The sequence below is a fragment of the Oncorhynchus mykiss genome, chromosome 11 (assembly GCF_013265735.2).
Source record: "Oncorhynchus mykiss isolate Arlee chromosome 11, USDA_OmykA_1.1, whole genome shotgun sequence".
NCBI lineage: Eukaryota > Metazoa > Chordata > Actinopteri > Salmoniformes > Salmonidae > Oncorhynchus > Oncorhynchus mykiss.
The window spans coordinates 9,303,584-9,329,797 of NC_048575.1; the positions used below are offsets into that span (position 1 = coordinate 9,303,584).

The 26,214-nt window shown below is 43.9% G+C and overlaps 1 protein-coding gene and 1 long non-coding RNA gene across 2 annotated transcripts; one reads left to right on the plus strand and one right to left on the minus strand.

Annotated features, from left to right (window-relative positions):
- Positions 1-5,091: 5,091 nt before the first annotated feature.
- Positions 5,092-11,126, minus strand: LOC110535238. The gene is made up of 8 exons (XR_005034551.1): positions 10,872-11,126; positions 10,580-10,658; positions 10,446-10,503; positions 8,692-8,871; positions 7,941-7,992; positions 6,965-7,082; positions 6,319-6,394; positions 5,092-6,003 (listed from the first exon to the last, which is right to left on the minus strand). It is a non-coding gene; the product is annotated as an uncharacterized LOC110535238 (long non-coding RNA).
- Positions 11,127-15,448: 4,322 nt separating this feature from the next.
- LOC100305285 (programmed cell death 6) lies at positions 15,449-26,000 on the plus strand. The gene is given in 6 exon segments (NM_001165190.1): positions 15,449-15,614; positions 18,055-18,116; positions 20,865-20,909; positions 22,021-22,179; positions 22,695-22,804; positions 25,323-26,000. Coding segments are annotated over 6 exon segments (591 nt in total). The 5' UTR covers positions 15,449-15,498; the 3' UTR covers positions 25,422-26,000.
- Positions 26,001-26,214: the final 214 nt, after the last annotated feature.

The window sequence follows — 26,214 nt, forward strand, 5'->3', positions numbered from 1 at the left end:
CAGTGGTCAGTGGTCACACATTGCACAGTGACATCAGAGAGGAAGAGGTGAAGTCAGTATATACCATGATCTTTGGTGACCTCCACCTTTTGGCCTTAGCAGGATGTGGAAAGTAAATTGAAAATGACCTAAAAAGGCTAGTAAAATAGACCAATTATTCTCTTGGCTGATGGATTTACACTGGTAATGTCAGCTCTCTGCCAGTTCAATGCTAGATTACACTGGTAATGTCAGCTCTCTGCCAGTTCAGTGCTAGATTACACTGGTAATGTCAGCTCTCTGCCAGTTCAGTGCTAGATTACACTGGTAATGTCAGCTCTCTGCCAGTTCAGTGCTAGATTACACTGGTAATGTCATCTCTCTGCCAGTTCAGTGCTAGATTACACTGGTAATGTCATCTCTCTGCCAGTTCAGTGCTAGATTACACTGGTAATGTCAGCTCTCTGCCCGTTCAGTGCTAGATTACACTGGTAATGTCAGCTCTCTGCCAGTTCAGTGCTAGATTACACTGGTAATGTCAGCTCTCTGCCAGTTCAGTGCTAGATTACACTGGTAATGTCATCTCTCTGCCAGTTCAGTGCTAGATTACACTGGTAATGTCATCTCTCTGCCAGTTCAGTGCTAGATTACACTGGTAATGTCAGCTCTCTGCCCGTTCAGTGCTAGATTACATTGGTAATGTCAGCTCTCTGCCCGTTCAGTGCTAGATTACACTGGTAATGTCAGCTCTCTGCCAGTTCAGTGCTAGGTTAGAACATGAAATATGTCTTCTCTCTCCGGGGCACTCGGTCACACTTCCATTTTGTCCCCAGGGCTGGTCTGCATTCAACAGAGAAACAGGCTGTCACCATCACTCCATGTACCACAGCAGTGACCTCTGCCTCGTTTGCTTTTGTTTATTGCAGCCCGCTGCTACATTTGGGCTGTGTGATACAGGCTGCACAGACCCCTCTCCTTCTGCCCACAAGTTGAATTGTATTGAGTAATTATGCCATGAGATCAGATGTGATTTTTCTGCCAGCCAGACACAATGACGTCAAGGGGAGATAGGAGCGGGACGAGGTCATAGTCCAGAATAGATCTCTGCTGTTAAATGGCTGAGACTGACTAGCTACTAGTCCTCAACTGCCCCCTACTGTCCCCTTGCAGACTATTCCTAAATTGTACTCTACAGTAAAGCAAACTAAAGGGATTGTTCAGCCCCAAAATCAAAGTTAGTCAGATGTTCATGTTTTCATAGCTCAGGTGTGGATGAGTCCACGTTCAACAATACAATCTCTTCAGTAGATCCCAAATGAATGGAAAACAATGGTATCAATCATGGCTCCAGATAGAACTACATTTTGTAGATTCCTGGGGCTTATTAAAAAATAGTGATATTTGGTATTATATTAGGATCCTCATTAGCTGTTGCAAAAGCCCCTGGTGGCATGTCTGATGAGATAAGTGTGTGGGTCAGAGCTGTGTGTAAGTTGGCTATGCAAACAATTTGGTATTTTCAACACATTAATGTTTCTTATAAAAAGAAGAAATGATGCAGTCAGTCTCTCCTCAACTCTTAGCCAAGAGAGACTGGCATAGTATTAATATTAGCCCTCTGGTCATAATGAAGAGCAGAACATGCCACTCTGTTCTGGGCCAGCTGCAGCTTAACTAGGTCTATCCTTGCAGCACTGGACCACACGACTGGACAATAATCAAGATTAGACTAAACTAGAGCCTGCAGAACTAGCTTTTTGGAGTGTGATGTCAAAAAAAACATCTTTATTAGGACAGACCTCTCCCCATCTTTACAACCATTGAATCTATATGTTTTGACCATGACAGTTTACAATCTAAGGTAACGCCAAGTAATTTAGTCTCCTCAACTTGTTTAACAGCCACACCAGTTTACTACTGGCCACCCATTCCAAAACAGACTGCAACTCATTAAGGGTTTCAGTGACTTCATTAGCTGTGGTTGCTGATGCGTATATGGTTGAATCATCAGCATACATGGACACACATGCTGTGTTTTAATGCCAGTGGCAGACCATTTGTAAAAATAGAAAAGAGGGCCTAGGGAGCTGCCCTGCGGTACACCACACTTTACATGTTTGACATTAGAGAAGCTTCGGTTAAAGAAACCCCTTTGAGTTCAATTAGATAGATTGCCCTATCATGGATTCATAGCTGAGTTTGAAAAGCCATGACACCATTCAAAAGTTTGGGATCACTTAGAAATGTCCTTGTTTTCCATTAAATCATACATGAAATGAGCTGCAAAATGAATAGGAAATATAGTCAAGACGTTGACAAGGTTCTAAATATATTTTTTAATTGAAATAATAATTGTGTCCTTCAAACTTTGCTTTCGTCAAAGAATCCTCCATTTATTTAACCAGGCAAGTCAGTTAAGAACAAATTCTTATTTTCAATGACAGCCTAGGAACAGTGGGTTAACTGCCTTGTTCAGGGGCAGAATGACGGATTTGATTTTGCAACCTTTCGGTTACTAGTCTAACGCTCTAAACACTAGGCTACGCTGCCGCCCCATTTGCAGCAATTGCAGACCTTTGGCATTCTAGTTGTCAATTTGTTGAGGTAATCTGAAGAGATTTCACCCCATGCTTCCTGAAGCACCTCCCACAAGTCGGATTGGCTTGATGGGCACTTCTTACATACCATATGGTCAAACTGCTCCCACAACAGCTCAATAGGGTTGAGATCCAGTGACTGTGCTGGCCACTCCATTATAGGCAGAATACCAGCTGACTGCTTCTTCCCTAAATAGTTATTGCATAGTTTGGAGCTGTGCTTTGGGTCATTGTCCTATTGGAGGAGGAAACTGGCTCCAATTAAGCGCTGTCCACAGGGTATGGCGTTGCAAAATTGAGTGATAACCCTTGCTGTCTCTGCCTGGCCGGTTCCCCTCTTTCCACTGGGATTCTCTGCCTCTAACCCTATTACAGGGGCTGAGTCACTGGCTTACTAGGGCTCTTTCATACCATCCCTAGGAGGGGTGCGTCACTTGAGTGGGTTGAGTCACTGATGTGATCTTCCTGTCTGGGTTGGCGCCCCCCCCTTGGGTTGTGCCGTGGCTGAGATCTTTGTGGGCTATACTCGGCATTGTCTCAGGATGGTAAGTTGGTGGTTGAAGATATCCCTCTAGTGGTGTGGGGGCTGTGCTTTGGCAAAGTGGGTGGGGTTATATCCTTCCTGTTTGGCCCTGTCCGGGGGTGTCCTCGGATGGGGCCACAGTGTCTCCTGACCCCTCCTGTCTCAGCCTCCAGTATTTATGCTGCAGTAGTTTATGTGTCGGGGGCTAGGGTCAGTTTGTTATATCTGGAGTACTTCTCCTGTCCTATCCGGTGTCCTGTGTGAATTTAAGTATGCTCTCTCTAATTCTCTCTTTCTCTCTTTCTTTCTCTCTCTCGGGGAACCTGAGCCCTAGGACCATGCCTCAGGACTACCTGACATGATGACTCCTTGCTGTCCCCAGTCCACCTGGCCGTGCTGCTGCTCCAGTTTAAACTGTTCTGCCTGTGATTATTATTATTTGACCATGCTGGTCATTTATGAACATTTGAACATCTTGGCCATGTTCTGTTATAATCTCCACCCGGCACAGCCAGAAGAGGACTGGCCACCCCACATAGCCTGGTTCCTTTCTAGGTTTCTTCCTAGGTTTTGGCCTTTCTAGGGAGTTTTTCCTAGCCACCCTGCTTCTACACCTGCATTGCTTGCTGTTTGAAGTCTTTGTCCTCCAGGCCTGAGGACAAATACTTTCCTCAAGGCTCAGATTAAAGATAACAGATTGGAGTGGCTATAGAGTCAGCTACCATCCTCAGTAGGAGTGGCTATAGAGTCAGCTACCATCCTCAGTAGGAGTGGCTATAGAGTCAGCTACCATCCTCAGTAGCTTTCCATCTAAGTTGTCAATGCCAGGAGGTTTGTGATTATTGATCGATAACAATCATTTTTCCACCTCTCCCACACTAACTTTACAAAATTCAAACATGCAAGGCTTTTCTTTCATTATTTTTTTATGCATGATTACAATTGCTCACTGTTCGTGGTTGGCATTTCCTGCCTAAGTTTGCCAATTAAATAATAATTCAAATAATTGGCAACATCGAATGGTGTTGTGATGAATAAGCTGATTCGAGGAAAGATGGAGTTGAAGTTGTCTTTCTGCCAATAATTTCATTTAAAGTCCTCACATTTTTATTCCATCATTCTTTATATCATTGATCTTGGCTTCATAATACATTTTCTTCTTTTTATTGAGTTTAGTCGCATCATTTCTCAATTTGCAGTAAGTCAGCCAGACAGACTTATTAGCCACTCCATTTGCCCCATCTCTTTCAACCATACAGTTTTCAAATTCCTCATCAATCTATGGAGCCTTAACAGTTCTAACAGTCAGTTTCTTAACAGGTGCATGTTTATCAATTATTGGTAGAAGCAATGTCATAAATTCATCAAGTGCTGCGTCTGGATGCTCCTCATTAACCACATCAGACCAACAACCATTTTTAACATCATCCACATAAGAGTCACAGCAATATATTTTTGTATGATCTCTTATACACTATTTTAGGCCCAGCTGTTGGAACTTTGGTTTTCCTGGATATAGACACTATATTGAGATCACTGCATCCAATGGGTTACAGCTTTAGAACAAAGTTCTATAGAATTACTAAAAATGCGATTGATACATGTGGATGATCTTGTTCCTGTAGGGTTTGTAAACACCCTGGTAGGTTGATTAGTAACCTGAACCAGATTGCAGGCACTGGTTACAGTGAGAAGCTTCCTCTTGAGCGGACAACTTGATGAAAACCAATTAATATTCAGGTCCCCAAGAAAGTAGACCTCTTTGTTTACATCACATACACTATCAAGCATTTCACACATATTATTTAGTTACTGACTGTTAACACTTGGTGGCCTATAACAACACCCCAAAAGAAAAGGCTTTAGATGTGCCAAGTCAACCTGAAAACCACAACACTTCAATAACACTTGACATAAGATACTCATAAATGCTTCACCGTAAGAACAGAGTAACTGTCACGATCGTGGTATGAAGCGGACCAAAGCGCAGCGTGGTGTGAATGCGTAATTTAATAGATGACGCAAAGCACGAAGAAAACGGTACAAAAACAATAAACAAATAACGACCGTGATGCTATCATAAGCACTGTGCTGACACAAGCAACTAACATAGACAATCACCCACAAACAAACAGTGAAACCCAGGCTACCTAAGTATGATTCTCAATCAGAGACAACTAATGACACCTGCCTCTGATTGAGAACCATACTAGGCCGAAACATAGAAATCCCAAAATCATAGAAAAACAAACATAGACTGCCCACCCAACTCACGCCCTGACCATACTAAATAACGACAAAACAAAGGAAATAAAGGTCAGAACGTGACAGTAACATCATACCACAATAAGATAGAAAAGACATCTGAGAAAAGTTCACCAAAAACGTTGCTGTCAACAATATCAACTTTCATGACAGTTGACAAATAAATTTGAATAAAATATATCCCCTGCTAAATACATCATATTAAATATATTAATAATAAATACACTCCTCAACAGATTTAATAATATAAATACCAACTTTGAATAAAAAAAATAAAAATATGAATAACTAACTTTCAATAATAACTCAGTAATTTCACTTGTTATAAAAAGGCTTCACTAAATGTTTTACAAAAATGTTTACAAAAGTCAAGAGGACTCGTGTGCTACAAAACAGTTTGAGGTGATGATCTCACAGGAATGAAATTTGGGACATGAATGAACATTATTAGTTTTAAAAGTACGGCCGCACACATCCCGTGTGTGTGTGTGTGTGTGTGTGTGTGTGTGTGTGTGTGTGTGTGTGTGGACATCCTCTGTGTTCCTCAGGTGTGCACGGTGCTGAATGGTCCGGGGATGATGGTAATGGGGCTGTAGGATTCAGCCTGATGTACAGCCAGCTCCCTAGCAGACACCAGCTCTGGACAAACACCACACACACACATGTCACAATACAACACACGCACACACATGTACAACACACGCACAATACAACACACGCACACACGTCACAATATAACACACGCACACACGTCACAATACAACACATGCACACATATGTCACAATACAACACACGCACACGCACACACACACATATGTCACAATACAACACACGCACACACACATATGTCACAATACAACACACACAAAACGCATGCATGTTTGTTAGTGAAGTAAAACAATATTGGAATGCAATATCAATTTTTTTTCTTTGTTCCCTCTGTCAGCTCTCACCTAGCAGTTTGGAGAGCATGTGAGCTGCAGTACTGCCTCCAGGGGCAGTAGAGAGTAGAAGGTGACCTTGCCAAACCTAAGGAGGAACGAGGACACCACACTGAAAGCTGCAGAGAGGGAATGATAGCCATGTCTAAAACACTGCCTAGACTGTTCCAGTTAGATAGAATATAAAGAGCATAGAGTAATGGGTGAGTTAGAATAGATGGAGCAATACAGTAATGGGAGAGATAGATATAGAATAGACGGAGCAGTACAGTAATGGGAGAGATAGATATAGAATAGATGGAGCAGTACAGTAATGGGAGAGATAGATATAGAATAGATGGAGCAGTACAGTAATGGGTGAGATAGATATAGAATAGATGGAGCAGTACAGTAATGGGTGAGAGATAGATATAGAATAGACGGAGCAGTACATTAATGGGTGAGATAGATATAGAATAGACGGAGCAGTACATTAATGGGTGAGATAGATATAGAATAGATGGAGCAGTACAGTAATGGGAGAGATAGATATAGAATAGATGGAGCAGTACAGTAATGGGTGAGATAGATATAGAATAGATGGAGCAGTACAGTGATGGGTGAGAGATAGATATAGAACAGATGGTAATTCAGTGACTAGAGGGGTAATTATAAACACCTTCCTCAACAGCCCCTCAGCAGTGACCTCTCTAGTCAGTCTCCTCTTCTCTGTCTGGTAGAACCACATGTTCCTCCACTATAGCCTCCACGTGAACTGGGGCTTCTTCCATGGGAGACTTGAAAAGAGCAGACACTGAGATATCTAACCAAGACAACTACTACTGCAAACAGTTATACAAATATATCTTCTTCTCTTCCTGCCACTTTCTGTCCCTCTTTCCGTGTCTCTGCTTTGATCTAGGGCGAGATTCCCAGCATCCGTTTCTCTCTTTCTCTCTATTCCTCAGTTTGCTCACGGGAGACATCTGCTCTAGGGATCTGTCCTCTTTGGGACGCATCCAGAAGAACCTCCGTTGAAAACAGAGAACACATGACAGATTCAATGGTGTCATCATAGAAATCTACTTCTAGTTCTGTTGGTGTCATTCTAGAAATCAAATCTAATTCTAGTTCTGTTGGTGTCATTCTAGAAATCAAATCTAATTCTAGTTCTGTTGGTGTCATCATAGAAATCTAGTTCTAGTTCTGTTGGTGTCATTCTAGAAATCAAATCTAGTTCTAGTTCTGTTGGTGTCATTCTAGAAATCAAATCTAATTCTAGTTCTGTTGCTGGTATTCTAGAAATCGAATCTAATTCTAGTTCTCTTGGTGTCATTCTAGGAATCAAATCTTTTTCTAGTTCTGTTGGTGTCATTCTAGAAATCAAATCTAATTCTAGTTCTGTTGGTGTCATTCTAGAAATCAAATCTTTTTCTAGTTCTGTTGGTGTCATTCTAGAAATCAAATCTAATTCTAGTTCTGTTGGTGTCATTCTAGAAATCAAATCTAATTCTAGTTCTGTTGGTGTCATTCTAGAAATCAAATCTAATTCTAGTTCCGTGGGTGTCATTCTAGAAATATAATCTAATTCTAGTTCCGTGGGTGTCATTGGAAGTAGAATTTGAAGTAACTGTGACAGTGAAACAATGTCCGACCTGATGCTTCAGATGGAGGGGCTGCTGCTGACTCCAGCAACTGTCCTGGGATCTGGGGATACAGGAGAGAAAATACATTTAATCTAGACTTTAGACATCTACAGTGTCAGTATGACAAACTAAGCAGTGTAGACTAGATGCTGTTATTCCAGACTATAAATTGTTTTACGTTTCGTATGGTATGTATTAATTTGTGGATGTCCATCATCCATTTCCTATGATATGTTACAAATTGCAATTCGTACAATATTTTATGAATTGTTATGGTTAGGGTTAGCTAACATGATAAGTAGTTGCTAATTAGCTAAAATGCTAAAGTTGTCAATGATGAGATTTGAACACACAACCTTTGGGTTGCTAGACGTTCACGTTATACGCCCACTCATCCACCCCGATAACATATACTTTTTGCGTGTCCCGGATGTTCAATTACTATGTTACGTCTAGTCAATGAGACCAGGCTGGAGCTATATGAACATTATCAGTATGCCTTGTCCTTCTGTTCAACTCCTCCCTTGGGTACGTTAGAATTCCCCGTCAAGTCTTTATTATGTAAACTAATGTTTACAAATTTCCTGCACAAGTGTCCCCTGGTGGCATTGGTAATATAGAGAACACGGTGTCAAATGACCTCATTTGTTTATAAAGGACACGGAATATGTTACAGCTTCAATTGTTTTATTGTTCATCAATTGATAACCAGAATGAAAACTAATGCAGAAAGTTACATAGCAAATATAGACCTGTTCACCTCTTGCATGCCAGAGTCCCTCTTCTTCCTCTCCATCTCTCTGTCCAGCTCGGAGCTTCCCTCCTCCTCCGTCTCCTCCCCTCTGCGTCTCTCCCCAGAGCGAGTGAGCATTGTGAGGGCAGAGCATTGTGAGGGCAGCGCACTGTTTCCGTAGCGACAAGAGGTCAGGGTACAGGAGAGCTGCGTTGGGGCAAATAGTTAGAAAAAAGACTCACTGTGATATCTTCATCATGCTCACGGTGTGGCAGTTCTGAGGTGGCTCAGTTGGTTGGAGCACGGTGCTGACAACATCAGGGTTATGGGTTTGATTCCCACGTGGAGTACGGTGCTGACAACATCAGGGTTATGGGTTTGATTCCCACGTGGAGCACGGTGCTGACAACATCAGGGTTATGGGTTTGATTCCCACGTCGAGCACGGTGCTGACAACAACAGGGTTATGGGTTTGATTCCCACGTGGAGCACGGTGCTGACAACATCAGGGTTATGGGTTTGATTCCCACGTCGAGCACGGTGCTGACAACAACAGGGTTATGGGTTTGATTCCCACGTGGAGCACGGTGCTGACAACATCAGGCTTATGGGTTTGATTCCCACGTGGAGCACGGTGCTGACAACAACAGGGTTATGGGTTTGATTCCCACGTGGAGCACGGTGCTGACAACATCAGGCTTATGGGTTTGATTCCCACGTGGAGCACGGTGCTGACAACAACAGGGTTATGGGTTTGATTCCCACGTGGAGTACACATACAATACTACGATATAAGAACTATGAGCTGCTTAGAATTAAAGCATATTACAGTATTACTACTATCTGCAGAGGAGCTATAGTACTCACATCCAGATTGGGTGCTGTAGAGAGGAGCTATAATACTCACAGCCACAGGGGGCGCTGTAGAGAGGAGCTATAGTACTCACATCCAGATTGGGTGCTGTAGAGAGGAGCTATAATACTCACAGCCAGAGGGGGTGCTGTAGAGAGGAGCTATAATACTCACAGCCACAGGGGGCGCTGTCGAGGAGCTATAATACTCACATTCAGATTGGGTGCTGTAGAGAGGAGCTATAATACTCACAGCCAGAGGGGGTGCTGTAGAGAGGAGCTATAATACTCACAGCCAGAGGGGGCGCTGTCGAGGAGCTATAATACTCACATCCAGATTGGGGGCTGTAGAGAGGAGCTATAATACTCACAGCCACAGGGGGTGCTGTAGAGAAGAGCTATAATACTCACATCCAGAGGGGGCGCTGTAGAGAGGAGCTATAATACTCACAGCCACAGGGGGCGCTGTAGAGAGGAGCTATAATACTCACATCCAGAGGGGGCACTGTAGAGAGGAGCTATAATACTCACAGCCAGAGGGGGCGCTGTAGAGGAGCTATAATACTCACATTCAGATTGGGTGCTGTAGAGAGGAGCTATAATACTCACAGCCACAGGGGGTGCTGTAGAGAAGAGCTATAATACTCACATCCAGAGGGGGCGCTGTAGAGAGGAGCTATAATACTCACAGCCACAGGGGGCGCTGTAGAGAGGAGCTATAATACTCACATCCAGAGGGGGCACTGTAGAGAGGAGCTATAATACTCACATCCAGAGGGGGCGCTGTAGAGAGGAGCTATAATACTCACAGCCACAGGGGGCGCTGTAGAGAGGAGCTATAATACTCACAGCCACAGGGGGCGCTGTAGAGAGGAGCAATAATACTCACATCCAGAGGGGGCACTGTAGAGAGGAGCTATAATACTCACAGCCAGATGGTGAGCTGTAGAGGAATTTCTGGGTAGGGAGGTTTATCAACACCTGAGGCTGAAGAAGAGGCACAGACAAGGCAGTGAGAACAGGGACTGTCCTGTTCCAACACTTGTAAAGTATCTTCTCTCACCATCATGGAATTGGTCCTGCTGCTCCAAAAGCATGTCAATCTCTTTGCCTGTGGCTCAAGGAAGCCCAGCTTCTTCAAACTGATGGTGAGGGAGATGGAGAGGAAGTTAATAATGAATGACTGAAAGCTCAGGAAAGATCCTTTTGGTTTCACACAGTTGGCTTGGTATGTGTTCACGTGGTTGAATGTCTCTTATTAGGCAAAGTGAGTACCATTCTCAGTTAGTCTAATCCCAAATGTGGTTTCTTTAGAAATATAGCCTTTCTAGGTTTAAACAAATTAGTGAGGTCACCTCTACAGCACTGATGACAAGATTCTCCTTCTCTTTGAGGGTAATGGCATCAGGAGAGGATTTTAAACCTACTAGAGAGAGAGAGAGAGAGAGAGAGAGAGAGAGAGAGAGAGGAAAACAGAGGTGATTCAAAGAGGGTAGGTAAAGTTCAAAGTGTGTCGTGAAAAAAGCTTTGTGTACAACGGAATTAACTGCGGTTGTATGGAGGCATAGATAATAGATAATAAACAGTGAATAGAAGCAGCGTAAAAAAAGGCGAGGGGGTCAATGTAAATAGTCTGGGTAGCCATTTGATTAGCTGTTCAGCAGTCTTATGGCTTGGGGGTAGAAGCTGTTAAGAAGCCTTTTAGACCTAGACTTGGCGCTCCAGTGCTGCTTGCCGTGTGGTAGCAGAGAGAACAGTCTATGACTAGGGTGACTGGAGTCCTTGGCAATTTTTAGGGCCTTCTTCTGACACCGCCTGGTATAGAGGTCCTGGATGGCAGGAAGTTTGACCCCAGTGATGTACTGGGCCGTACGCAATTCCATGTACAGATAAATGGTTAAGCAGTTAGATTAAACAACTCCTTTGTAATATAAATGTTTTAAAATGAAACGTATGAAAACAGGTGAATTAACACTCTTCAGTTAGCAGGCTCAAGCAAGCTAAAACCCACATGGTAGCAAAAACTTGCTAGCAGAAATTGTTAACAAGTTAGAAATGATTTAAAACACACTGATGTAGGCTACTATTTACTAGTTAACAAAAAAAATATGTATGTCATATAAAATATATTCACCCCACCCAGTACTGTAATCAAAACGTATCAGAAAGCATGTAGTCCTTGGCTCAGAAAGTGTAGTAGTGTGGGCTCAATAGCATCTCATTAGTGTCTTGAGAATCAGCTGTACATGTGATGGAAGAATGCACTGTGCATGCAGAGGGTTGCAATTCCATTGAATTGGGGATAGTTTAACCAAAATATGCCACAAGACCTAGAATTGCCTTATGTGTATCCCACAAAAAAAGGTTCGCTGCTTTTAGCTAACTTTTTTTGATGAATTTAAGCAGGCTTAACTTACCATGGAAAATTTCCGGAAAATTCAGGAAATTTACCGGAAGTGTTTCCAAACCTCGTTTGGACCATGATAGTTTGTTGGTGATGTGAACACCGAGGAACTTGAAGCTCTCAACTTGCTCCACTACAGCCCCATCGATGAGAATGGGGGTGTGCTCAGCCCTCCTTTTCCAGTAGTCCACAATCATCTCCTTTGTCTTGATCGCGTTGAGGGAGAGGTTGTTGTCCTGGCACCACACTTCCAGGTCTCTGACCTCCTCCCTATAGGTTGTCTCATCTATGTCGGTGATCAGGCCAACCACCTTTGTGTTGTCGGAAAACTTGTGCTTGGCCACGCAGTCGTAGGTGAACAGGGAGTACAGGAGGGGACCAAACACACACCCCTGAGGGTCCCCGTGTTAAGGATCAGCGTGGCAGATGTGTTGTTGCCTACCCTTACCACCTGGAGGTGGCCCGTCAGGAAGTCCAGAATCCAGTTGCAGAGGGAGGTGTTTAGTCCCAGGGTCTTTGAGAGCACTATAAGCTTTGAGAGCATGATGGTGTTGAATAATGAGCTGTAGTTAATGAACAGCATTCTCATGTAGGTGTTCCTTTTCTCTATGTGGGAAAGGGCAGTGTCGAGTGCGATTGAGATTGCTTCATCTGTGGATCTGTTGGGGCGGTATGCATGCATCAGTGTTTCTTGTCTCGAAGTGCACATAGAAGTCATTTTGCTCGTCTGGTAGGCTTGTGTAACTGGCCAGCTCGCGGCTGGGCTTCCCTTTGTAGTCCGTAATAGTTTACAAGCCTTGCCACATCCGACGAGCATCGGAGCTGGTGTAATAGGATTCAATCTTAGTCCTGTATTTACGCTTTGGCTGTTTGATGGTTCGTCTGAGGGCATCCTGGGATTTCTAATAAGCGTCCGGGTTAGAGTCCCTCTCCTTGAAAGCGTCAGCTCTACCCTTTAGCTCAGTGTGGATGTTGCCTGTAATCCATGGCTTCTGGGTGGGGTATGTACATACGGTTACCGTGGGGATGACATCATCGATGCACTTATTGATGAAGCCAGTGACTCCTCAATGCCATTGGATGAGTCCTGAACATATTCCAGTCTGTGCTAGTAAAACAGCCCTGTAGCTTAGCATCTGTGTCATCTGACCACTTCTGTATTGATTGAGTCACTGGTACTTCCTGCTTTAGTTTTTGCTTGTAAGCAGGAATATGGAGGATATAATTATGGTCAGATTTTCCAAATGGAGGGTGAGGGAGAGCTTTGTATGCATGTCTGTGTGTGGAGTAAAGGTGGTCTAGAGTTTTTTTCTCCTCTTGTTGCACATGTAACATGCTGGAAGAAATTAGGTAAAACGGGTTTAAGTTTCCCCGCATTAAAGTCCCCGGCCACTAGGAGCGCCGTCTCTGGATGAACATTTTCTTGTTTGCTTATGGCTTTTTACAGCTCATTGAGTACCGTCTTAGTTCCAGCATCGGTTTGTGGTGGTAAATGGACAGCTACGAAAACTATAGATGAAAACTCTCTTGGTAAATAGTGTGGTCTACAGCTTATCTTGAGATACTCTACCCAAGGCTAGCAAAACCTTGAGACTTCCTTAATATTACATTTTGCGCACCAGCTGTTATTGACAAACAGACACAGACTGCCACCCCTTGTCTTACTGGAGGCAGCTGTTCTGTCTTGTCGATGCACAGAAAACCCAGCCAACTGTATATTATCCATGTCGTCGTTCAGCCACGACTCGGTGAAACACAAGATATTACAGTTTTTAATGTCCCATTGGTAGGATCATCTTTAATGGACCTCATCCAGTTTATTCTCCAATGATTGCACGTTGGCCAATAGGATGGATGGTAGAGGCAGGTTACTCACTGGCCGAGAAATTCTCACAAGGCACCCGGACATGCGTCCCCTGTATCGGCGTCTTCTCTTAATGGGAATGACAGGGATTTGGGCCTGGTCGGGTATCTGGAGTAAATCCTTTGTGCACGACTCACTAGAGAAAAAATATTTTTACTGGTTGTCACCATGTCTGCCCAACGTTGCCCCTCAGAAGCTCTCTGCATGTTATCCTGATCCCTTTGGTTGCTGTCAAACAGCATGATAATAAATACCAGAATTTGTCTAAATTGAAAGCCTCTGATGATGATGATGACCAATACACACATTACATTGACTGAGATTGACAAGATACAAAATATTAAACACTGCCAAAGAGAATGTTAGCCTAGCTGAGCTAGCCCACTACTCTCCAAATAGTGGAAAAGCCGCTAGTGTGCCTCGGAAGACTGTTTGGATAGTAAAACATATTTCCTCAATTCTTGCAGATTTTTTTTCTTAGTTTGGTGTCTAGAACTTGCGTATAGAACGTAAACAGATCTTGATTAGCTAGCTAGATCAAGAAAAGGGTAATTGTCAGCTGCTAGCTTCAGATTCTCCACAGAGAGCAGCATTGAGCATGACCGAAATTCGCACCAAACTTAGACTGACAACGTTTAGGCTTTTGACCAATCACGGAGAGTGATTGCAAATACATAAAAGCAAATACAGGTCAACAGCATTTGGATGTAAACAGCTGTTTTAGTTCTTAGAAGTGAAAATCATATTTATCATATTGGAAATCATTTAAACCTTAAACGTTTAATTATGTCGCTACTTTCAGATGACTTTACTTTTGTTCTTGGTGTTAAAAAGATTTGTCAAAGTTTAAAACATCATGGTGTTTTACTTTTTGTGCTTCTCCAGCAAAAAGGGATTTTGAAATTCATACAGCAAAAGTGTTTGCATTTGTTGTGGAACTGGATTGCCTTCCGCGCGTGAGCCAGGTGCCCCAGCGAAGTTGGCTCAAAACAAAAGTGATGTTGGTTACACGTGGATTAATGTGCATTAATTTTGTTTTCACATGCAAAAGTGATTTATTTTGATAAAAATATTTTATCTGGGGCTAGGGCTCCCGAGTGGTGCAACGGTCTAAGGCACTGGATTTCAGTGCTAGAGGAGGCGTCACTACAGACCCTGGTTCAATTCCAGGCTGTATCACAACCTTCCGTAATTGGGAGTAAAAACTCCGCTTTTACCCATTGACGTCACGGGACCAGTGTACCCACCGCGGTTGAGCTTAATCGAACTCCCTCATTGGTAAATCACTGGGCCGGGCAGAAGACCAATCAAAACGTTTCAAAGTAGAGTAATTTCCGAGTAACCCACTCAGGATGGAGCTCTATGGCGTGTCCACGTTCCTTATGGGAAGTGGTTACTTGCAACGCCTCTGCGCGAGGAATGTCAGGTTGTCACTAGTTACCACAGCCACAAAGTCAAAATTGGCTCTATTGTAAAATGTCATGAAAACCAACATGTGCTTTTTGGTCTTAATTTATGCTTAGGGTTATGCATAAGGTTAGTAGTGTGGTTAAGGTTAGGTTTAAATTCCAATTTTAAGAAGATAAATTGTAGAAATGGGCGGGGTTTAGCCATAGTTAAGACTTGGTGGCTGTGGTAACTCGTGACGACCGAACGTCAGTGTCAGATTAAAACGAGTATAGGGTAGTGTAGCACAAATTATAAACGTTTTAAAATGGCATATAATTCCGGTAGTCCGTATAGAGGAGCTCCACAACAACAACAACAACAACAATACAACAACGCAGCGCCGGGACCGGATCAAGGTTTTCTTTGGAATATATTTCAGAGGTGAGGGAAAACACGTCTTTCGTGGCTATCCGCTTTGGTTTGAGCTTCATTTTGAAAACTGCTGCCACGGCGCATAATTGGCAGAGATAATAATAGCACAATTTATGTTCGGTTCGCATACAAAGTTATTGTTTTCATATTACAACCATGGTTCCACGAGGACATGTATTTGACAGACTGGTTTTAATTTAATTTTTTTTTTATTTGCAAAAAATCTACATATTATTGGGATTTATTTTGCCTGTCATTTGGCTCTATATTATTGGGATTTATTTTGCCTGTCATTTGTCTCTCATAAGTACGTTTTTTTTCCTCACTTCCTATTTTACTCAATAGCATTATGACATTTTCTTGACACACATACAAGGCCATAATGTTGTTCAATGGACTTCTTGGAGTTGATTTAGGCAATGGCATCACATTAAAATAATCGAATAATTTACTATCGGTTTCTATTTTGTCGGGCAGTTATCCAATGAGAATAGCTTTGAGGGAACGTTATTTTACAAGAACTGACAAAAGAGCGCGCTTGACAATTTACATACAGTAATAACTGGAAAGAGCTGGCATAAGGTTGTAGTAGAAAAATAGGAAGTTGCTCTTGTCCCTCCCTGGTGGTAGTATTGAGTTATGTAATACTGCAGAGGACCCATGGTGGTTTTGCTTTCTCTCAACATTAAAATGCTGGAGGCACGCAAGACCTGAAACACCTTGTTGAATAATTTATAACAGCCAGATAAGACCTAGTTCTCGTTATCTGTATTCCACCACACACTCCCCATCCTGGAACTCCCTCCCTGGGTCATATGACTTGAGTGGTCAAAGTGTAAATGCATGAGTCACTAGCAACTTGGTCCTTTCATAGCATTTCTGTTTGGCATGTGTCAAAGAATGTTCCTTTTCCACTCTCCACCTATAGGATCATCAGATTCCGTCACACTGGCATGTTAAAAATGTGGGCCACAAAGACAGCCTCGAATAGAACAGCAAAGGATCAGTCTAGGATCGAGGCCCAGGTCAACATCTCTGTGACGATACAAACAATTACTTTCACTGTCTGCCGTTAGTGAATAAGCAATGGTTTAGGGTCATGTTGGCTGAAAACCGGTCTCCTATTCAGAAGGGCTACTCCTTCCCCCCCCCCCCCCCCACCATGAGCCAGCATGGCATAAACTGCTAAACCATTTGATTGGAAGACTATGTTCTGCCAGGCCTGTCATAACTTGAATCGCTTCATAGGAAAATTGGGGAAATGTTAAGATTCCAATGGCTGCTGTGCTGTGTACAGATCATTTTAAGGATCTGTTCTGAACACCATTCGGCAAATGGCCAGATGGTTCCAACTTCCGCTTCAGGCCAGGAAAAGGAATCGTAATGATGCTCTCGCACTTCATCTCATGTTATGTAAAATCCAGTGAGGTAAGTTAACCTGAGGTAGAGAGAGGAATAACAAGACGTAGACCGTGTGTAGTTGGACACAGCACAGACCCTACTCTAAAAGTGTTTAATATTAGGTACCCCCTCTGACCAACCTTTATCATCTTACAGTCTGTAGGAAGTCAAAAAGTGTGCCTTCGTGGAAACAGGTTTTGTCCCGTCTTGCTATGCAAAGACTGAGGTTTAGTTGGCGTGTTGTTGGGTTTGAGAGGTTGCTATGTGAGTCATTTCAGGATGGGATGATTGCCCTTCATTTCACAGAGGAGAAGGTTATTCCAGAACTGGAAGGCAAAGCCTCTTATTTCTGTTAATGTTCAACCCACAAAACATCTCTCACGTCGAAATAGAACGCTTGTACCATTCTTATACTGTTCAATTGGAACATGATTTTACAAATTAGGCTAATTAGTTTGTGATGCAACACTTCTGTGACAGATAGCGCTGGGTTCTGGGTTCTGAGATTCTACAATAGAATACGATATCTGTGTCTATTGTAAATTCAAAACGAAAACCTTCATTGCATCTCATCTATTTTCCCTCAATGGAAAAGCCTCCTTTCTTTGGCATTGCACGCAAAATATAATAGCTAGCCTGATCCCAGATCTGTTTATGCTGCACTGTACCCAACTCCTATGCTTGTTGTCATGCCAAACATTGCTGGCAAGACTGCACAAACAGACCATAATAGCCCTCTTGCCAACAGTCTGGCTATTACATCACACAGGAGTATAGCACTAGTAACTCGCATCATCACGCTGTTTGTATGCTGTTGGTTATTTTTGGTTTCACTTTTCACTGATCTGTGATGGTGGCACGGGCGTCCCTGTAAAACGACACTCGTCACCATCCCCGATAAGCCGTCGTCCCTCCCGTCCCGAGATCAGCCCACACACACTTTCATTGAATGGAGTGTTGAGATTCTGACAAGGGGCTTACAGCGTGGCTGTAGGGTTTCAACAGGGCTCTACTGTGTGTTAATACCGTTTGTCTTGTTTCCCCCCAGAGTGGACAAGGACAGGAGCGCCGTGATATCAGACACAGAGCTGCAGCAGGCCTTATCAAACGGTACGTTCTTTCTCCTCTCGACCTCAACACTGCTTCCTTCTCTCATTTCAACACCTGGTTAAAGGACTGAGAGGTAAGGAAAGTTGGTGGTCTGCACACAAATGTTTTGTTTTTACCTCAAAATGGCTGACCTATCAGGGGAAAAGGTCATCTGATGACACAGGGAGAGTACTTCCTGTATGAGGCAGGAAGTGTCTGACGACGGCTACCACCTGATAATCAACTCGGCACCCTCTTGTTGTGGAGATATGACAGAGAGGAGTGGCTTAGCCAACGCCATGAGTGCAACATGACAATCTTCCCACCAGGCTGAATGGCGAGATGCTCAGGATTGAGTCAGTGACGTGACTGAACATCGGGTTTACCTTTGGGCACTTGTTCCAACAAAGCAAACTTTGAGACCATGTTAATAATAAGAATTTATTCCGAACCTCAACATTTTGAATCGATCGAGGACTTTGAAAAGGATTGAATGGATATTCTTCTGACTGTTTTTGGACACTGAAAAATAGTCAGGAGCGATGAAAGAAGCTGTTGTCTGGCAGTAGCCCTGGTTCAGAATACTGATGACTAGGCCGCGTGGAAGGCAGACGGGAACTGTGTTCACACACACACATAGTCAGTCCAGTTCATTTAGTAGGTCTGTGTCATGATGAGGCTGTGCCAGTGAGACTGTGTGTGACTAACCAAGCTGCTGACTGAATGCAAGCTGTGCCCTGTCCTCGGCCATGCGCTTCACTGACCATGCCCATGGTGTTGTCACTGTCACTCTGATATTCACTCAGATCCTCACTGTCAATCTGACCCTCACCCAAACCTCACTGTTCTCTTCCTCATTCTCTTTTCTTCTTGTAAAACTGCTCTTTTCACCTCTTCTCTTATCGATCCTCCCCTCTTTCGACTCCTCTCCCGAATTCTCATCATCCCCTTCCCCCTCGTCTTCACTTGTTTCCGCTCATCTTCCTCCTTTCCTTTCTTCTCATCGATCCTCCTCTCTTGGCGTCTCTCCCCACTCTCATCGTCTCCTTCCCCCTTGTTTCCTCTAATCTTCTCAGTGCAACTCCGTGATGAGAAAGTGATGGCCACCCCGCTGTACATCACCAGTCTTTCAATAAAGGGATTTTTTTTCTAGGTGCCGGGGCCTTTTAGCTAGGTCTTCATATTTACCGATCCTCTTACCACCTGCTCTGTCTGCACCAAGCACCTGCTCTGTCTGCACAAAGCACCTGCTCTGTCTGCACAAAGCACCTGCTCTGTCTGCACAAAGCACCTGCTCTGTCTGCACCAAGCACCTGCTCTGTCTGCACCAAGCACCTGCTCTGTCTGCACCAAGCACCTGCTCTGTCTGCACCAAGCACCTGCTCTGTCTGCACCAAGCACCTGCTCTGTCTGCACCAAGCACCTGCTCTGTCTGCACAAAGCACCTGCTCTGTCTGCACAAAGCACCTGCTCTGTCTGCACAAAGCACCTGCTCTGTCTGCACAAAGCACCTGCTCTGTCTGCACAAAGCACCTGCTCTGTCTGCACAAAGCACCTGCTCTGTCTGCACAAAGCACCTGCCAAAATGTACCCAGACTGATATTTATGTTCTTTGATAAATTTTTGGGTTTCGGAGCCCACCACTCTAGTAGTTACTGAAATCGGCAGCATTGCATTCACTGTGCTGCGTAGTTTTGAATGGGAGGTCTACCTACGTGCCAAGAAAATCTAGACCATCTACTAATAACTATCTCCTGCATTTACTCGTCCTGAATCGCCCCATGAACAGACTGAATAATAACACAGAACAAACATGTCTGGCTTTGACAGGAAACATGCCCAATTAGGCTAGGTCCCATGTGGCTCAATTGGTAGAGCATGGCGCACGCAATGCCAGGGTTGTGGGTTCGATTCCCACGGGGGACCAGTATGAAAGAGTAGGATAAATGTATGTACTCACTAATGTAAGTCGTTCTGGATAAGAGCATCTGCTGAATGACTAATGAAATGTTTGTCTAGGGGCAGATTGCCTGGCTTCTGTGGCTCCGTGCTCAGCACTCTGCCTCCACTAGGTGTCGGAGAGGAGATGGGGTGATTTGTCTGTCTCAAGGTCGAGCTCAACCTTGCACATGCTGTTTTTTAGCCTGCCTAGTAAGTGAGAGTATGTTTAAAAAAAAAAAAAGCACTGGGCAACACAGTGAGAAGGCCCAGTGTGTGTACTGCACAGAGGAATCTTTGTCCCACCCAGCTGTAAAACCAGTCCAGAACCAGTCCAACCCAAGCTGTATTACCAGAGTGGTCCCAGCCCTGACCCAGTCCAGCTGTATTACCAGACTACTCCAGACTACTTCAGTTTACTTCACTGCAAAGCTTTCTCTCTCTTTAAACTATTTAAAAGCTGCGAACTCTTTGGCTTGTCCTGGTGAGGAACCGGGATGATCTTTCCTCTCTCTCTCTCTCTCTCTCTCTGAGCAGTGAGGGTGAGTCAGCAAGCATTAGGGAACCCTGATAAATCTCCAGCACTTTCTCCGGGGTAGCAGTTCTGCCGTTACCCAAAGCATACCCAAGATAAGAACATAACGGTTGCTTAAGCCACCAGAGTTCTCCACCACTAACACTTGGCCTAATTCCCTCTTCTGGTTGTTCTGTTATGAATGGCCTGGTTCATTGAAGTCTCAAGCTATTAACCTGGCAGTCATCCTGTACGATTTAACTGTTAGGTGAAACAAATGAGGACATTAAAGCCACTATCTTATCTTCTCTCTCTAGGTACATGGACCCCATTCAACCCAGTGACGGTCCGATCAATCATATGTGAGTAGTCTCTCATTGACCCTTGACACACAAACAAACTTGCACAACGACAAGCCTATATTGTCCTGTCGTACTAGCATTGTTGATGTTTTTTTCCATAGCAACCAACAAACCTTAACGTTTGTGTGCAGTGACATGTTTCAACCCGGCTCCCCAGTTAATTGGGAGCATGCAGTCGGTGGAGGCTGCTGGGGGGAGAATGGTTCATAATAATGGCGGGAACGGAGTGAATGGAATGGCATCAAATACATGGAAACCATGGAAACCCTGTGTTTGTCTTTGATACCATTCTGCTCCAGCCATTACCACGAGCCCATCCTCCCCAATTAAGGTGCCACCAACCTCCTGTGCATGCAGCTATCAGCAAAAGGGAGTATTTCCTTCCCACAAACAAGAGGTGTTTGTTTGTCTCAAAAGGCATATCTGTGTATAATCACCCACTGACCTTTTTGATTGGTTAACAAACTTAATTACACCTTCACCAACTGGATCATTCTGGAGTCTGAGAAGTGTAGTGGAATGTGAATGATATATATATATATATATATATATATATATATATATATATATATATATATATATATATATATATATATATATATATATCTATCTCTATCAAAGAAAATACAACTAGTTTTCTATTAAGTTATTTTAAAGCTCACAATAATCCCCCATTGCTTCCCACTGTACTGGAGCCTACTGTGTAAATCTGTTGTATTCGATTGGCCATCCAGACCTTCCTTGTGATGAAGCTCTTTATTAGGATGTAATTGGATAGAACCACAGGGGAGAGTTCAAACAGGCAAGATTTCTTTACCTCTGTGTCATAACACATGATGCAAGACCTTAGCCCATTGTGTTAGTCAGTGTTCCAGCATTGAACTACACTTCCCAGCTGCTCTTTCTTCTTAGTTGTAGTTCTCAGGGGTCTAGACCTATTCAGGATGTTTTAGATAGAAATGGTGCCTGATTCGATAAGACAGAAAAAAAAACCACACCTATTCTACAAAGTCCATTTCTGTCAGTGTTATTTTACATTGTTGCACCGTACTGAACAGACCCCCCCTACTTGCTCTCACTCATGTGTCCTCTATTGGCTTCCCTTTCACAGCCATGTTTGACAGGGAGAACAAAGGAGGGGTGAACTTCAATGAGTTTGCGGGCGTGTGGAAGTACATCACGGACTGGCAGAACATCTTCCGCACCTACGACAGAGACAACTCGGGCTTCATCGACAAGAACGAGCTGAAGCAGGCACTGACTGGATTCGGTGAGCAGTATGCTTTCCCTATTTGACCATACTGATGGAGGGCCAACCGTTGCATGTATGTGGTTCGCAAGGTCAGCCCCGATATTCTAATGCACGTCCGTAAAGTCAACATGCATGAGCCTGGATAAAGCTACTGTATTTGCCTAAATGCTTGTGTAGATCAGTGGAGGCTGCTGAGGGGAGAACGGCTCATAAAAATGTCTGGAACGGAGAGAATAGAAGGGTATCATCACATGGAAACCATGGGTTTCATGTATTTGATATCATCCCACGGCTTCTGCTCCAGCCATTACCACAAGCCTGTCCTCCCTAATTAAGAAGCCAACCAACCTGTGGTGTAGATATAGTCATGCATTGTTATTTTTTTTTGTTGTCCTTGTATTATTAAAACAAAGTAGTGCTTTGTCCTTTGTGAAATGAGCAGGATAAAGCCCTATGGATGTTACACATTGGGTAAGGGGTGTTGAACAAGGATGTGTTTCTGTGATGTTGACTGTTCTCTGTTCTCCTCCCAGGGTATCGTCTCTCAGACCAGTTCTACAATACTCTCATAGAGAAGTTTGACAGGCAGAGGAAGGGACAAGTGGCCTTCGATGACTTCATCCAGTGTTGTATTGTTCTACAGGTAACCGTTTTAATGGGCCTACGGTGCACATACCACTGGTTGTGTAGCGCTGTAGAATGTACCGCTGGTTGTGTAGTGCTGTAGAATGTACCGCTCGTTGTGTAGTGCTGTAGAATGTACCACTGGTTGTGTAGCGCTGTAGAATGTACCGTTTTAATGGCTCCACTGTGCACATAGCGCTGGTTGTGTAGCGCTGTAGAATGTAGTGCTGTAGAATGTACCACTGGTTGTGTAGCGCTGTAGAATGTACCGTTTTAATGGCTCCACTGTGCACATAGCGCTGGTTGTGTAGCGCTGTAGAATGTAGCGCTGTAGAATGTACCGCTGGTTGTGTGGTGCTGTAGAATGTACCGTTTTAATGGCTCTACTGTGCACATAGCGCTGGTTGTGTAGCGCTGTAGAATGTACCGCTGGTTGTGTGGTGCTGTAGAATGTAGCGCTGGTTGTGTAGCGCTGTAGAATGTACAGCTGGTTGTGTAGCGCTGTAGAATGTACCGCTGGTTGTGTAGCGCTGTAGAATGTACCGCTGGTTGTGTAGCGCTGTAGAATGTACCGCTGGTTGTGTAGCGCTGTAGAATGTACCGCTGGTTGTGTAGCGCTGTAGAATGTACCGCTGGTTGTGTAGCGCTGTAGAATGTACCGCTGGTTGTGTAGCGCTGTAGAGTGTAGCGCTGTAGAATGTACCGCTGGTTGTGTAGCGCTGTAGAATGTACCGCTGGTTGTGTAGCGCTGTAGAATGTACCGCTGGTTGTGTAGCGCTGTAGAATGTACCGCTGGTTGTGTAGCGCTGTAGAATGTACCGCTGGTTGTGTAGCGCTGTAGAATGTAGCGCTGTAGAATGTACCACTGGTTGTGTAGCGCTGTAGAATGTACCGCTGGTTGTGTAGCGCTGTAGAATGTAGCGCTGTAGAATGTACCACTGGTTGTGTAGCGCTGTAGAATGTACCGCTGGTTGTGTAGTGCTGTAGAATGTACCACTGGTTGTGTAGCGCTGTAGAATGTACCGCTGGTTGTGTAGCGCTGTAGAATGTACCGCTGGTTGTGTGGTGCTGTAGAATGTACCACTGGTTGTGTAGCGCTGTATAGAATGTACCGCTGGTTGTGTAGCGCTGTAGAATGTACCGCTGGTTGTGTAGCACTGTAGAATGTACCGCTGGTTGTGTAGTGCTGTAGAATGTACCGCTGGTTGTGTAGTGCTGTAGAATGTACCGCTGGTTGTGTAGCGCTGTAGAATGTACCGCTGGTTGTGTAGCGCTGTAGAATGTAGCGCTGTAGAATGTACCGCTGGTTGTGTAGCGCTGTAGAATGTAGCGCTGTAGAATGTACCGCTGGTTGTGTAGCGCTGTAGAATGTAGCGCTGTAGAATGTACCGCTGGTTGTGTAGCGCTGTAGAATGTACCGCTGGTTGTGTAGCGCTGTAGAATGTACCGCTGGTTGTGTAGCGCTGTAGAATGTACCACTGGTTGTGTAGCGCTGTAGAATGTACCGCTGGTTGTGTAGCGCTGTAGAATGTACCGCTGGTTGTGTGGTGCTGTAGAATGTACCACTGGTTGTGTAGCGCTGTAGAATGTACCACTGGTTGTGTAGCGCTGTAGAATGTACCGCTGGTTGTGTAGCGCTGTAGAATGTACCGCTGGTTGTGTAGTGCTGTAGAATGTACCGCTGGTTGTGTAGTGCTGTAGAATGTACCGCTGGTTGTGTAGCGCTGTAGAATGTACCGCTGGTTGTGTAGCGCTGTAGAATGTAGCGCTGTAGAATGTACCGCTGGTTGTGTAGCGCTGTAGAATGTACCGCTGGTTGTGTAGCGCTGTAGAATGTACCGCTGGTTGTGTAGCGCTGTAGAATGTACCGCTGGTTGTGTAGCGCTGTAGAATGTACCGCTGGTTGTGTAGCGCTGTAGAATGTACCGCTGGTTGTGTGGCGCTGTAGAATGTACCGCTGGTTGTGTGGCGCTGTAGAATGTACCGCTGGTTGTGTGGCGCTGTAGAATGTACCGCTGGTTGTGTAGCGCTGTAGAATGTACCGCTGGTTGTGTAGCGCTGTAGAATGTAGCGCTGTAGAATGTACCGCTGGTTGTGTAGCGCTGTAGAATGTAGCGCTGGTTGTGTAGCGCTGTAGAATGTACCGCTGGTTGTGTAGCGCTGTAGAATGTACCACTGGTTGTGTAGCGCTGTAGAATGTACCGCTGGTTGTGTAGCGCTGTAGAATGTAGCGCTGTAGAATGTACCGCTGGTTGTGTAGCGCTGTAGAATGTAGCGCTGGTTGTGTAGCCTACATTGTTAGCCCAGTATATACAGCCCATATTGAGATTGGACTTTGGGTTGGTTCAACATGGCATCTTTTCATTTATGTACATTACATTTTAGAGACTCTTTTCAAACAACAAGGTTTATTAACATAAATGGCATCTGTACTGGCTAGTATGTTTTAAGTCAAGATCTTCGTCTCTCTAGATCCACTCTAATATTATCTTCAATTACTTATTTTTGTATTATTATTTTTCATTTGTCCCTTTCAGAGGTTGACCGACGTGTTCAGGAGGTACGACACGGACCAAGACGGCTGGATCCAGGTTTCCTATGAACAGTATCTATCCATGGTGTTCAACGTTGTATAGTAAAGACAAGAGCAGAACTGGACACAATTGTGCCAAAGCCAAATCCTTCCCACCTCCACAACATGTCTTCCTGGATAAAGATGACCAAAACACAAGTGGACTGGGACTCTGGGTTAGGATATAACAACATTACGTACTGTCTGTCATTGTTCATAATGTTTGTTTTAATATCTGAATCTTATCTTGATAATGGTAAAGGCCTGAATATCTGTGTTAAGGTAAACCTGCATTGTACATATCATTTAGGACAAATAACTGCATGCTTCCGGGGGACTTCTGCCAATGTTCAAAGCATGCCCTCTATCTCAGATCTATTTTGCTGAAGCCATGTTTACAAACACTGTGACAGCAGGTTATGGTGGGGCACAAAGCCTGCTTTTAGATTCACTGACATGCCAGCCAACGCCATATTTCTATAGTCTTATTTTTAATCAACAAATGCATTTAAAAAAAAAGTTAGAGCCTATTAGGATTTTAGGTAAAATAAGCGTATGCTTTTGTATCGCTTTTTTTGTGTGTGTGCATGATGCCTTAAACTGTATAAATGCAAGATTAACATCTTTTGTTAAAAAAGAAACCTGAAAAAATAGTTGTGAGCTCTGAATTGAATGTGTGGTGGACAAAGACTAAACAGTTTTGCTGTTGAGGCAACAGTGTAACTTATTACTGTATACGATTTATGGACGGAAGACGGTCAATGTCGTCCTCTGTAGCTCGGTTAGCAGAGCGTGGTGCTTGCAACGCCAGGATAGTGAGTTTGATTCCCGGGACCACCCATACAATATGTTAAATA